Genomic DNA, 13,286 nt, shown 5'->3' with positions numbered 1-13,286 from the left:
CAGTCGACTGCGGGCACTCTGTGCATCGTTATCTTCCGCATTCCAAAAAGATGACACCAGCAGGAAAGCTTCCCCGATGAGGCTCATGGGTGCGATCGATCTGATAAGATCCTGCAGCACTGGAGGCTATAATAAAGACACTGCTGCTCCGGTGAGCAAGCAACCAGATCAAAGGGAAAAGGATGAGATTGACACAGATTGCACTGCACTCATGCTTTAATATTAATTGAACCTCTCCTACTGGAGTGTGTTAGTGATCGCCCTGCTCTTTCCTCGAAGTCAGCATAGATTCAAATGCATCTGTAATGACGGCGTAAAACATTAATGACCAGGGGGGGTCATTAAGGTTGTGATTAAGGTTGTGATTTTTTAAACAGCCGATCTACAGTACAAGACACATTGTGACTGAGCTTGTAGATCGGCTACTCTCCATTTGTGTTTATTTGTATTCATTTGTCTGCTCATAAGTTAAATGTTCCCAAAGAGAAACGTCAATCAAATCTAATCTAAGGCTTTTCAATTGATTCCAACGGCATTTTTTTCCCTACAAAATATCGGTTAAAACATCGGTGATCAAGGACTCTCCAAAATCGGCACCGGACCCAAAAATCCGGCATCTGTTGGGCTCTACTGGAGATCAGGCCAAACCGGTGGTGCATTGCAAAGCCATGCCAGATCAGTGCCGTTATTATGAACCAGGTAACTCCACTCCAGTGGGGGATATCGTGTAGAGGAGCATTTTTCTCGAGCCAAGCAGGAGAGCCACCTGCGTCTAATAAAAACAGGCCTTTCAAAGCACTTCTAGACCTCCACACAAAGGCTGAGCTCACTCTGGCTTACGTCACTCTCTCTCTCTCTCTCTCTCTCTCTCTCTCTCTCAGTGAAGTTTCATCTGACAATATAACCACTGACCTTCTCAAATGAACTATTTTTAGAGGGGAGTAAGCTGGCCCCTGCTTCATAAAAAAAAAGGAAAAAAAGCTTTTGTTTTACAGGCTTGCTTTTCCTTCTTGCTGATGACTTAACTTAGCACATATTAAAATCCTCCCGTGCATTTAACTCGTGAGGGTAAAAACACGTCCCAAATGGGCCCATTTCACTTATCGTTGCAAGTAATCACACTACGCGACAATAAAAAAACACTGTGTGGGCCTCAAGTTAGCCGAGGCCCAGAGAGAGGCTGTACAGCCTCCATTCAGCTTCTGAAATGGAAGCTGGTAGGTACAGTACAGTATGGCTACAGAAGACGATTTTTATAATCGATTACATAGATTAGTTCGATCAACTCTTGCACAACCGGTTGAATTTTACAAAGTGTAAGAGTGCTTTGGTGGGGGGCCGGACCTGATACGCTACAGGATAGGTGACGAGAAGGAATATCATCGCGAGCACCTGTGGTTTCTTTCTGTGGAGGTAATGTGAGCTGACTAGTGTCTCTCAAACACTTGCCATCTGAATCAGATAAGTTTCAAATGGCACAGTCCTGATCAGACAGCATCTCGAGCATTTTGTGGTGTCAGTGTGCTACTGAGAGTTCATGGATGCCTGCAGGCCTTGGTTGGAACTAGAGTACCTGCCAGTGGCCAGATGCTTGGAAAAACACAGTTACTATATGGCACAGTCAGCTCTGATGTCACTTCCTACAACGGTCAACCGGTTTCATGAGCAGGACATGCTCCACATATCTAGACAAAGCATTGTTTCATGCAACGTAATATCCTGTATTGATTGAACTCCAAATTGACGTTCACGGGTCCATTTCTACATTAACAAAGTTACATTGACACTCAAGAGTTTACTGTGTAAATGGCTAGCTCCCTGTTTGTTTGGAGACACTCTTGCTGAAGGTACAGAGGGACCGAAACGTCAGTGTTTAAGTGCTGAATATCTCTGCTGTCGGGCAGAAGCCAGCCAACTCCAAAATGTTCATTTTTCAGGAAATGACAAAAAAAAAGTGGAGTTTTGTTCATCATTGATAAGAACAGCTGAATGGACCTCCAGGCTCACAATGAGGTTGGAGGTCAAAAAGGGGGTGGAGCCTGGAGTCGACAAAACCAGCTAACTCCACCCCCTTTGGTGGACTTTGCTGGTTTAGTGGAACGTTTGAGGATCCAATGGAGTTAGCTGGTTTTGTCAGAAGCGCTTTCTAATACTTTTCATTGGTTCAATATTTTTTTTACCAACACACAAAGGGTGTTCAATAGCACTGACTTATGGGGGAAAAAATGCTAAAATAGACTTAGCTGGTTTCTGCCCGACAGCACCGATATATACATTTGGTGCAGCTGAGCAGTGGGGGGGGGGGGGGGGGGGGATTTTTTTGTCATTAACGGTCATTTGATACTGTCCAACGCACCTGCATCCGAGCATCCAAGTGGATGTGCAATTATTTCCTTTGAAATGAATACACTAAATGAACACTAAAGAGTTCACTGTGTAGCCTACATCAGGGGTCTTCAACAGGGGGTCCGGGACCCCTAAGGGGGTCCTCAGAGCTACTATAGGGGGTCCGCCAAATCTTTGTGTGATAGGATTTCGTTTTTTTTACATTAACCACTTGAACCCTAGAATTATTGTTCTCAGGGGAACATTAGCCGAAAATAGCAGATCTACAAGCTCTCAACGCCTTGCGCTGCGAGGCGTTGAGAGCTTGTAGATCGGCTATTTTTGGCAAAGAGGCTATTCACCTGTTTCCTAGGCTTTCCACTTCCTGTGTGTTTTCCACTTCCTGTCGATTTGATCCAATGAAATCCAATGAAACTGGTCAGATGACTAATGATATCCAATGAAATCCGACAGGAAGTGGAAAACACACAGCCTAGGAAACAGTTGAATAGGTGTAGAGGGAAAAAAGAGCAGACTAAGTCAAAAATAAAAACTTTAATCTGAAACACAATTTTAAACAATATAGAGGGGGTCCCTGCTTCATCTCTCTCTCAGCTAGGGGGTGCTTGGCCTGAAAACGTTGAAGACCCCTGGCCTACATGGTTAATCCCTGTCCCTGTTTTTTTTTTTACATGGCCTCACTGTGCAGCTGGAAGACAAGTAGGCTACGCTTCCCCTGAAAGCATCTGAGTCAGAGCGGACATCCGACAAGATCACACTGTTAACATGACTTACGTAACAGCACGGCAGTTAGCTCGGCTCCGTGTTCCCCACAGACTCGCCCACCCGGTCCACCGCATATGCATCTGAGAAGAAACATCCAGGCACCTTGGAGCAAAACAGGTTCCGTGGACTAAAATAGATAGCCGGCGCACAAGTAGGGCCCCGGCGCTCTCAGACGGAGGGGGAGGCAATCCTTGCGTCGAGGAAGAAGAAGAGGTCAGGACAGTCAGTTTCTGTTCAGGGCAAATGAATGCGCTGCTAAGAGGTCTAAAGATGGAATGTGTATAAACCGCAGCATGAAATCCTCTCAATTGATTCAACACGAAGAAGCTGCCTTTGCGGTTACACCACATCAAGCGCATTCCCCTACAAGATCACATTGATGTTTCAGTATTTTTTGCATGTTTTGTACAGTTTACTGCCGTTTTGTGTGGCTAACCAAAGCCAAAAACAAACCATCACTGATGAGTAATCAACCTCAGCGATCAGCACAAAAGGAGACAAATGCATTTATTGTTGCAGATCGAGAGGAAATCCGAGACGCTTGCAGATGCAGCGTCCCAGGAATGACCGCGAAAGGGGCCGATGAACCAAAGAACTTTGTTCTTTCCAACCCCCTTAAACATTACTCTAACCTCCAGAAACCTCATACCAGAGGAAGTATCTGAAAGCCTCGGCACTGTGACTCCGGGTCCCTCCGCGTTTGGCTCGGTGCGCTGGGATGTGGGGGCCTTTTGGGCACGCGTTCAAGAACGGCGCACTCCGACAAGTGTGAGCGGGGACAGGCATGTCTCCTCTGCTGGGAAGTCTGTGCCGCGGCCGTTGTTCTCACAGGCAGCCTCTGTGTGTCTCGCGGCAGGGTGTCAAGTGCACAGTGCTCAAACTTCATCTGCCCCACTTTGATTTGAACTTCACTTTTAGACACTCTACTGTAGGTTGCTCTTCTGACTGTGCCCGTCCTTTTTTTCCTCCCCGGGACAACACTTCAACAGATGTTTTGGCCCGTAGTGTAGACGTTAAGTATGCCGCGCACACCAGGACTGGCCACGTACGCAGTGCACACCAGCAGCTAGACCGTTTCAAATGCGATCCCACGCTCTCAGGACACAGACACACACAGAAACAGCCAGACCGACAGACAGACACAAAAGGTCGTATTGGGGCCCGATATCCCGACAGAGACCTATAAGGTCAAAGAGGGATGTTTATATCCCCGGCAAGGATGCAAAGCATTGATTAAGGCGTTCATGCATCATTCATGGGGCTGAACTTGCAGTCTCTCTCCCTCACAGTATCGGCTGTGTCGGCAGCCCTTGTTAAAAACTGCAAAATCATATGGGTTAAAGGCGGGGCGGGGCGGGGCGGGGGGGGGGGGGGGTTGGGTGAAGGCAGGCATATTGTAACGCAAACTCACCAGAGAGCTACTACGAGACCCAGTTTATAACAAGGGGAGTGGAACATTATAGGACCGAGGGAGAAAAAAGAGCGCGCGTGTGTGTGTGCGTGTGCGTGCGTGAGCGTGTGTGTGTGTGTGTGTGTGCGAGAGAGGTTTTGCGATTACCCCGTGTTCACTGTGAGGGCAATTAATCATATCTTTTAATTATTTATTTCTGTGGGCCAATGAGCGGTTGGTTTGAGCACTGCGTGGTGCACGATGAGAGAGAGAGAGGCCTGAGCTCATGGGCCAGTTTCTGCAACAAACAAAAAAATGCACCCGCAGCCCTCCGACTTTTTTTTTTTTGAGAGAAGCCTGCATCGTAATGAGGTGGGGGTGGGTGGGTGTGGGGGGGGGGCCTCCTTGTGTGTGCCTGTGTGGGGTATAAGAGTGTGTGTGTGTGTGTGTGTGTTTGGAGAGGGTGGGGGGCTATAGCTTCAAGACTGTAGCGCACACACACACACAGTAATGCAGAGGGCACTGCTCTCTCCATCTCTCTCTCTAGCTCTCTCTCTCTCTCTCTCTCTCTCGGGAGTGTGTTATGTAAGACCCTCCAGGCCATTGTTTTAGTGCGATGGCTCTCCCACTACCATCTTTCTTCTTGCAAGCCACTCGTCGCATGTTTCGGCGAGACGTGCACACAGTCTGGTGGCGTCACGGAGAACGGCCAGAGATCATACGTATATGATTGTGTCATTTCAAGAGACTGGATAATGGCTAGCGGCTGCATTTAGACTAGTGCCGTGCGACATAGGCTACAGTACAACGTGGATAGTGACAAGCTAATAAAGTACACTACATGCTGCGCTCATTACGTAACATGCACTTGTCTAATTCAATGATTTTAAGGTAATTGTGTAAATACTCTATTATACTAATTGGATTTATTTTTTTATTAACTTTACGCAGATAATTGTATACTATGTTAGCTATCCCATGCCAAAAATAGTACACTGAGGGCTTTGAATGTGGTTTGTTTACAGTCTTGTCTATTAGAGCCTTCATGGACGAGCTGATTTTGTGGGAGAGCCCCCCCTAAACAACGCTTTCATTCTAATCTACACACTCATTAAATCAATTCCTTCCACTTTGCTGAGCAATTGTTATGTCTGCTCCATATATGCTTACTGCTATAGCGTGGAGATGGTGTAGGTATACTGTATGTATGGTGTTGTTTTGAGCAATCTAGGCTCCACAGGTGAACCGCAATAGGCTCCATGCACAGCAGCCATATTGGGAATGAATTGGGCCCCTTCCTTACTTCCTTCACAGGTGTTACCAATGATTCTAATGAAGGCTCTGTTCCATTTAGTGTAGCACAGTGGTTCTCAAACTTTTAAATTTCAAGGACCCCCATAACTCTAAGAGTGTACAAATGGGTACACTCTCAGAGTTACACCCCCTCAAGGAACCATGAGGGTCCCTGGACCACACTTTGAGACCCACTAGTGTTTCTAGTGAGCCAACATGCACAACATCAGCACCCTGCCTCTGTTTGACCAGAATGGAACAGAGCCTTCATTAGTATCATTGCTAACACCTGTGAAGGAAGTAAGAAGAGGCCCAATTTCTCTCCAAAATGGCTGCTGTGCATAGAGCCTATTCACTTTGCAACAGAGTAATCTCTCAAGAACAGATTCAGAGCTGCGCTACTGAATCTGTCGGGAGCCCCGTTCAGAACGTGTGAGCGTTGGCCTACAAGTGGGCGTGCCTTCAGATCAGGAAGCAGGCCGCGCTTTACCCAATCAAATGTAGTAGTGGGCGGGATTTACATCTTTGCGTTCGGTTCCCACTGGAACTCATTTAACAATGGCGTCCTCGGAGCCGACAAAACAACGGAAAGTTAGTAACATTTTAACTTTAGTTCTTCCATCATAGAAACGAGTGGGCTTATAACCAAAACGATCCATGTTCTTTGGGCGAAATGGTGTTAGTGTTCCGTGGAGAAATATCGTTAGTGGGAATGAAAACACAGGCGCACCACCGGACGTGGAGGGCTGAGGGCAGAGACCAAACGCCGGTTTCCAGTCATCGTCTATTAATCACTCCCCCCAGAGTCAAATGCAAAAGTAATCACTCCCCCCAGAGTCAAATGCAAAAGTAATCACTCCCCCCAGAGTCAAATGCAAAAGTGAAAAACGCTGGGGGCGCTGTTTTTCCTTTTTATTTGACCTGGGATCCCAGATTGGCAACAGAGGGACACTATAAATGCTTCCAAAACGGTCCGATCTTAGACATGAGATTACACCAAAATAAACACTGGAGCGAGTTTTGGCGTAGTTGGACGTTTGACCACTAACAACAAGCTTGCTGCATTGACACAAGGATCCCAGATGTCTCCCAATGTCTATGCATGCACTGTTCTTGCATGTTTGGTACAGGCAGTCCACAATGGGTAAAGGGAATAAGGTTACATTGCATGCCTATAGGCTACTATATATACTATATGCTGCTCTGCAATTCCATGCTGCAGGCTGGGGACGAGAAGACACAAAGAAAAACCATGGAGACGCAATAACAACGAAACTTAAAGTTGGAACTGCTCAGCAGTGGTGGAAAGTAACTAAGTACATTTACTTAAGTAGTGTACTTAAGTACAATTTTGAGGTATTTGTACTTTACTTGAGTAATTCCAATTTCCAATACTTTTACTTCTACTCCACTACATCTCAGAGGCAAATATTGTACTTTTACTCCACTACAATTATTTGAAAACTAGTTGCTAGTTACTTTTCACATCCTCCTTGAGGGGGTTCCAGGGGGTCTCCCAGCAGAATGCGCTAACACAGCATCACAATCATTTTAACCACTGTATCCATTTATATGTTGGCTATTCAAAAATAGCAGATCTATAAGCTCACAGTTGTACATCTGCTATTTTTGCACAATGCAATCATTTTGAATGTGTTTAACATAAATCTTCTGTTCTGGGGGGTCCCTGTCACAAAGCATTTTCAGATGGGGGTCCACGACCAAATACATATCAATTTGGGGGGGTCCTTCCTTGACATGAAAAAGTTTGAGAACCATTGTTCTAAAGCAGTGGTTCTCATAGTGGGGACCATCAGGGATTGAGGGGGTTCCAAAAATAATGGACCCCCCCCTACGGATCTGCAATAACTCTGTCTCTGAAAGCGTGCAAATGGAACCAAATGGACCCGCAGAGTTACCGGGGGTTCCTAGCCTTGGATCAAGACTAATCATAGTATATTTGATCGATTTTGACATTTGCATGATCTATGAAAGTAAAACTCTTAACAAATCTATGACAGTCTTAATCCAAGGCTATGGGGGTCCCTATGATGAGAACCAAATGAACCCCCTTTTTGGGAGGACTTCTCTCTCTCTCCTCTCATCACCTTACCTTGGAGGTTCTGCACTCGGATGTCGCTGATCTGTCCGATCAACTCCTCGCGCTCGAACCAGTCCGGTTCCCACTCGTGTCCGGCCATGATGATGACGATCTGGGACTGGGACCTCCACCAGCACCAGCACCACCCACCACCACGGTGATCGGTGAAGTTTACCACGTGAAATATATCCTCGGGGGGGTTTTATATGCAATAAAGAGATGTTTCGGTCGTTTGATGCGGTGCTTGTCCTCCGCTTTCCTCTCTCTCTCTCACTGTAGTCTATAGTCACTCTATCTATAGTCTCCACACACTGGGCTGGGGGTCTATTGTGCCGTACGCAGGACGATCTGCCATGCTGGTTTGAGAGAGAGAGAGAGAGATTTGTCTACCTAATAACCTAACCAAACGGTGTTTTTTGCACCCTCCGGCATTGTTGTGTCGCTGAGTCTCTCTGTCTCTCTCCCTCTCTCTCTCTCTCTCTACCGTGACGTATAGAAAAAGGAGGAGGAGGGTTAGAGCTAAACGGAGGGAGAGAGAGAGAGAGAGAGAGTGCTGCAGCACCTGGTTAGTGTTTGCATGCAGAGAGAGAGAGAGAGAGAGAGAGAGAGAGAGAGAGAGAGAGAGAGAGAGAGAGAGAGAGAGAGAGAGAGAGAGAGAGAGAGAGAGAGAGAGAGAGAGAGAGAGAGAGAGAGAGAGAGAGAGAGAGAGAGAGAGAGAGAGAGAGAGAGAGAGGAGAGAGAGAGAGAGAGAGAGAGAGAGAGAGAGAGAGAGAGAGATGGGATGGGGCAATGCGAAGCATTATACAGCAGCACAGTCAGGGCTGCATGGAGGGAAGTGCACCGCCCACCAGTAGTAGGTGGTGTGGTGGTGGACAGTAACTGAGTACATTTACTTGAGCAGGCATTTTTGGAGTATTATTAGTATTTTTTTCATGAGGGAAAGACAGTCATGAAGCTCATGACTTTCCCTGAGCTATATGTTGCAAATAGAAATATAGCTGCAAGCAGCGATACTAGGGGCCAAGGAATGAAATAGAATAGGCCAGGGGTCTTCAAAATACGCCAAAATCTTTGTGATACATATATATTTTTTTACCGTAACTACTTGAACCCTAGCATCCCTTTACTAAGGAGAACTTTAGCCAAAAATAGCAGATCTACAAGCTCACAACGCCTCGCGCTGCGAGCTTGTAGATTATTTGGGAAAAAAGTGTTTGGTGTAGAGGGAAAAGAGAGCAGACCAAGTAAACAAAAAAAGTTTAATCTAAAACATAATTTTATAGAATATGGAGGGGGTCCCTGCTTCATCTCTCTCTCAGCTAGGGGGTCCTTGGCCTGAAAACGTTGAAGACCCCTGGAATAGGCAATATGCAAAAGCCATAGAAACAGAATAGATTGACAAAGCAGCCAATGCAATTAACGAATGAGCATTCGGAACAGCTGAGCAGAAGGCTGAAGGATTGTGGATGTTGTGATGTATCTCTGTATCGTGTAGCTTATAATGCATATTTCACAAATTCTGTTATTATGAAAAAAGTTTGCAATTTACTTCATCTTTCTAGACGACACATATGGATTGTAAATATTCTAATTAGGCTTATACATTTTTGTCACCATTGTTCACCACTGCCACCCACCACCATGCCAGCCCCCGTGCATGCATGCATACCTACATTAATTTGTGTTATATATCAATGAATCAACACGAAAACAAATCTAATCATGTTATAATCAACTTCATTAACATGTTAGCAGCTTAATTAGTCTTAAGCCCTATTTTTACATGTAACAGTGTCAATTAAAAATAGCAAAAATAGCCGATCTACAAGTTCACAATGTATCGCAAAGCATTAAGAGTTTGTATAGATCGGCTATTTGTCTGTATTTTTCAAATAAATCTATTTCTCATGTACAATTATGATAATAATGACACCACAGGAAGCATGTGATAAAAAGCAGCCTATGGTGAAAGGCCCATCAGTGCTTTGTGATTGGATTAACCCAGCTATGCTCATGAGTCAAAGACTCAATTCATACAAGAGTCCGTTTGCATTGAAGTGAAATCAGAGGTACAAATCTCTTGATCCTTGGCATGATGCCGGCCATCAAACACTATGCACTATGTATAGTTTTAGTTTGTTTACAGATGGGAATTTCCACTAAGATTGTTTAACCATATGAACCCTGGCATCCCTATGCTGGGCATAGGTGAACATTTGGCAAAAATAGCTAATCTACACACTCACGTCACGTGAGCTTGTAGATCGGCTATTGTCAGTGAAGAGATGTGGTGTAGAGGGAAAAAAGTAGGGGACCAAGTATAGACGACTGGGGGACCCCAATACAGGTATAGGGTTTAAGCATTTTTTTTAATGTAGTTTTACAATTTACAAGTTCAGTTCAATAAAGTCACAGTGATCATGTTTAAACTTCAGGTCATAAAGCAATGTCGCCTATTTGTTTTTTTTTCCAGACATGCTCTGTTTTCGCAACCATGTTATGGTTTCTGAATAACTTTCAGAAACCGAAAACTCTATTGCAACATTATGTTTCTGTTTTCAGGACTATACATGTTGATCCTTTTAACAACATGAACCGTAGAATCCCTATTCTGGCTACGTTATAACAGACCCTGTGGTTTGTCTCATCACATAGTTTGCTAAAGACTTCATTGAGTTATTTTTTTTTATAAAAAAAAGAATAATTACCAATTGGAAAATATTAACAACTGGATCAAGTAGACCTCTGTTGTGTTCCTACGGGCTTTCATCTATGAATTAAGGGTGGGGACTTGTCCCATAATTGAGTTACTTCTCTGATAAGCAAGCAGTGAGCCCACAGAACGAGACGACTGCATGGTAATGACACATGGCATGTTCTCAAGTGTATTAAGCACATACAGATAAAGATATACATTTGTATTTTTTATCAATTAATATCAATTAATTTAAGCCTAGAATCAAGCTATCCAGGATCCTGGTGAATCATGACCATAAAACGTTTGATCTTGTGAAAAAACTTTTTCGAAAACGGCAAAACAAAGGGTATTTATTAAATATAGTATATCATATCATTAAATATAAAATAAAATAAATCACAGAAAAAAGGTTTTATGGTCATGATTCACCAGGATCCTGGATGGCTTGATTCTAGGCTTAAATTAATTGATATAAATATTTTTGGAAAAGTCAATGGGAAAAATGCATTGAGTATTTACTTCCGGCACCAGGAAGTGGGCGGAACTGCGATGCCCTATAAGCTGGACGAGGACAGCACAGGCAGGGTTGCCAGATCTGCTTATTATAATTTCCCCACAAGATTTTATTTGAAAATAGCAGATCTACAAGCTCACAACGTGTCGCGATGCGACGCATTGTGAGCTTGTAGATCTGCTATTTTCAAATAGCTGATGTATGTTAAAGTGCGCACGTGGCCCATAGTCGCTTGTTTTGGGCTGGTTTTCCTATACGTGGTTGCTTGTTTCTCTCACAGAATCTGGCAACACTGAGCACAGGAACAGACTGAACATACACTCCTGTGACAAAAGAGAAATATGCAGCATATACGCATTATTATGATCTATGGTAGTGGTTCTTGAACATGTTCATGTCAAGGACGCCCCTTTTTTCCCCTCTATACTAAATCACTTCACCCAAAATAGATGACCTACAAGCTCACGACATGTCGCGTTGCAGCGCATTGTGAGCTTGTAGATCCGTTCGTCTGTTAGCCTATTTTCGCTCACCGTTGACCTATTTTGACATTCCCAGAATATAGGGATGCTAGGGTTCAAGTGGTTAAAGATTTCTCTGCATCCCATGTTTATAATGCATCATAAATGTACTTATAAGGCATTACAATATGCTTATAACACTGTCATTAGCCTAATGCTTCATAACAATAATCCTGACGCAACAAGCATTTTATAATGACTTTTTAGGTTGTGATCTGTTTTGAACACTGTATAATTACAGTTAGGCATTCATACAGTACTGTAAGTACTCGTAACACAATATAAAGCCTCTTATGATGTCAAGTGGGGCGGCAGTGGCTCATGGGTAGAGTGGCCGGTACGGCGGCCGGATGGGAACCACAAGGTTCTCATGCGGTTCGATCCCGGGCTCCCCAGAAGAGCTGGTGTCGAAGTGTCCTTGAGCAAGACGCTGAACCCTTAATTGCTCCCGTTGAGCAGGTTGGTGCCTTGCATGGTTTCCTCCGCCATCGGTGTGTGAATGTATGTGTGTGAATGGGTGAATGTAATGCACAATCTATGTAAAGCGCTTTGGATAAAAGCGCTATATAAATGCACCATTTACCATTTATAAGTCACAATACTGTACGTGGTCATTGAATGTGTTACGCAAAGTGAAAAAATAACTTTAAATCTATAAAAGAACACACAAACCATTTCTACCTACACCTTCAGTAATGTCATTTCTTAAAGCCCCCAGTTTTCCTCACCCGTTTTCATAACCCAAAATAACACACAGTTTATGGAAGAATATTGTAATGGTCTTCAACAGGGGGTCCTAGGGGGTCCCTAGGGGGTCCGCGGAGGTACTGCAGGGGGTCTGCGAAATTGTTGTTTGATTTAAAAAAAAAAAAGTTTTTAAAAACGTTTTGTTATTTTTTCCCCCCAAGATGTCAATATGTCTTTAAACATAACATGACATATTTTAATAGCTTAGTATTGAATGCACAATAACATGGTATGTTTATACATATTTTGTAGAGAAAGGAAAGGTCTTTTGCACACCTACTGGGACAACCTGTGGGTAGGAGCAGGCTCCAGGCAATGTTTATACATATAAAATACAACTTTATACATAAATATACGATATATGTGGTGGCCTACCCCCTACCCTACGAGGTAGGGGGTCCCTGCTCCATCACCCCATCAGTTTGGGGGTCCCTGGCCTGAAAAGGTTGAAGACCCATTGAAAATATGAGCAAAGCCAGCCCGTCAGGCACCAGTGTATCTAAGGGCGAACAGATATAGGCAAATGTCACAGTATGTATTTTTGTCTAGTCATAGTTTCTCAATAGTGGGTCAACCCACAGCGTTTTCATTTGAGGTTTTGTTTTGAAATCGGAGAGAGGGAGGGTCTGGTGTCCTGTCTGGATACATTGTAACTTCAAGGCGAAAACAGTTTGGTTTTGTTTCCATCAGCTTTGATCGCTGCTTTTTGAAAGACATTTTGTTCAAGCCGTCTATATACGGTTTAAATTGAATCCTCAAATATTGGCAGTGCATTATCATGAAACATTTGCATCAGTGCTGTCTTATGCGTATAGCCTACTGTGTATACTGATTTAATCTACCACAAACACAAAAAAGTCCTGGGGACTTGCTACATTGTGGTCCTATGTATTCAATTCATCAACATAGCA

At 44.0% G+C, this 13,286-nt stretch overlaps 1 protein-coding gene across 1 annotated transcript in view; it reads right to left on the bottom strand.

The window, feature by feature from the left end:
- Positions 1–8,209, bottom strand: part of clmna (calmin a) — a 76,144-nt gene extending 67,935 nt beyond the window's left edge. Inside the window, exon 1 of the mRNA XM_084045240.1 lies at positions 7,908–8,209. Coding sequence (XP_083901366.1) covers positions 7,908–7,995 — 88 coding nt within the window. The 5' untranslated portion in view covers positions 7,996–8,209. The remainder of the gene's footprint in view (positions 1–7,907) is intronic.
- Positions 8,210–13,286: the final 5,077 nt, after the last annotated feature.

Source organism: Gymnoscopelus microlampas, assembly GCF_963454915.1.
Source record: "Gymnoscopelus microlampas genome assembly, chromosome: 20".
NCBI classification, from domain to species: Eukaryota; Metazoa; Chordata; class Actinopteri; order Myctophiformes; family Myctophidae; genus Gymnoscopelus; species Gymnoscopelus microlampas.
This window is presented reverse-complemented; position numbering and strand designations above follow the sequence as displayed.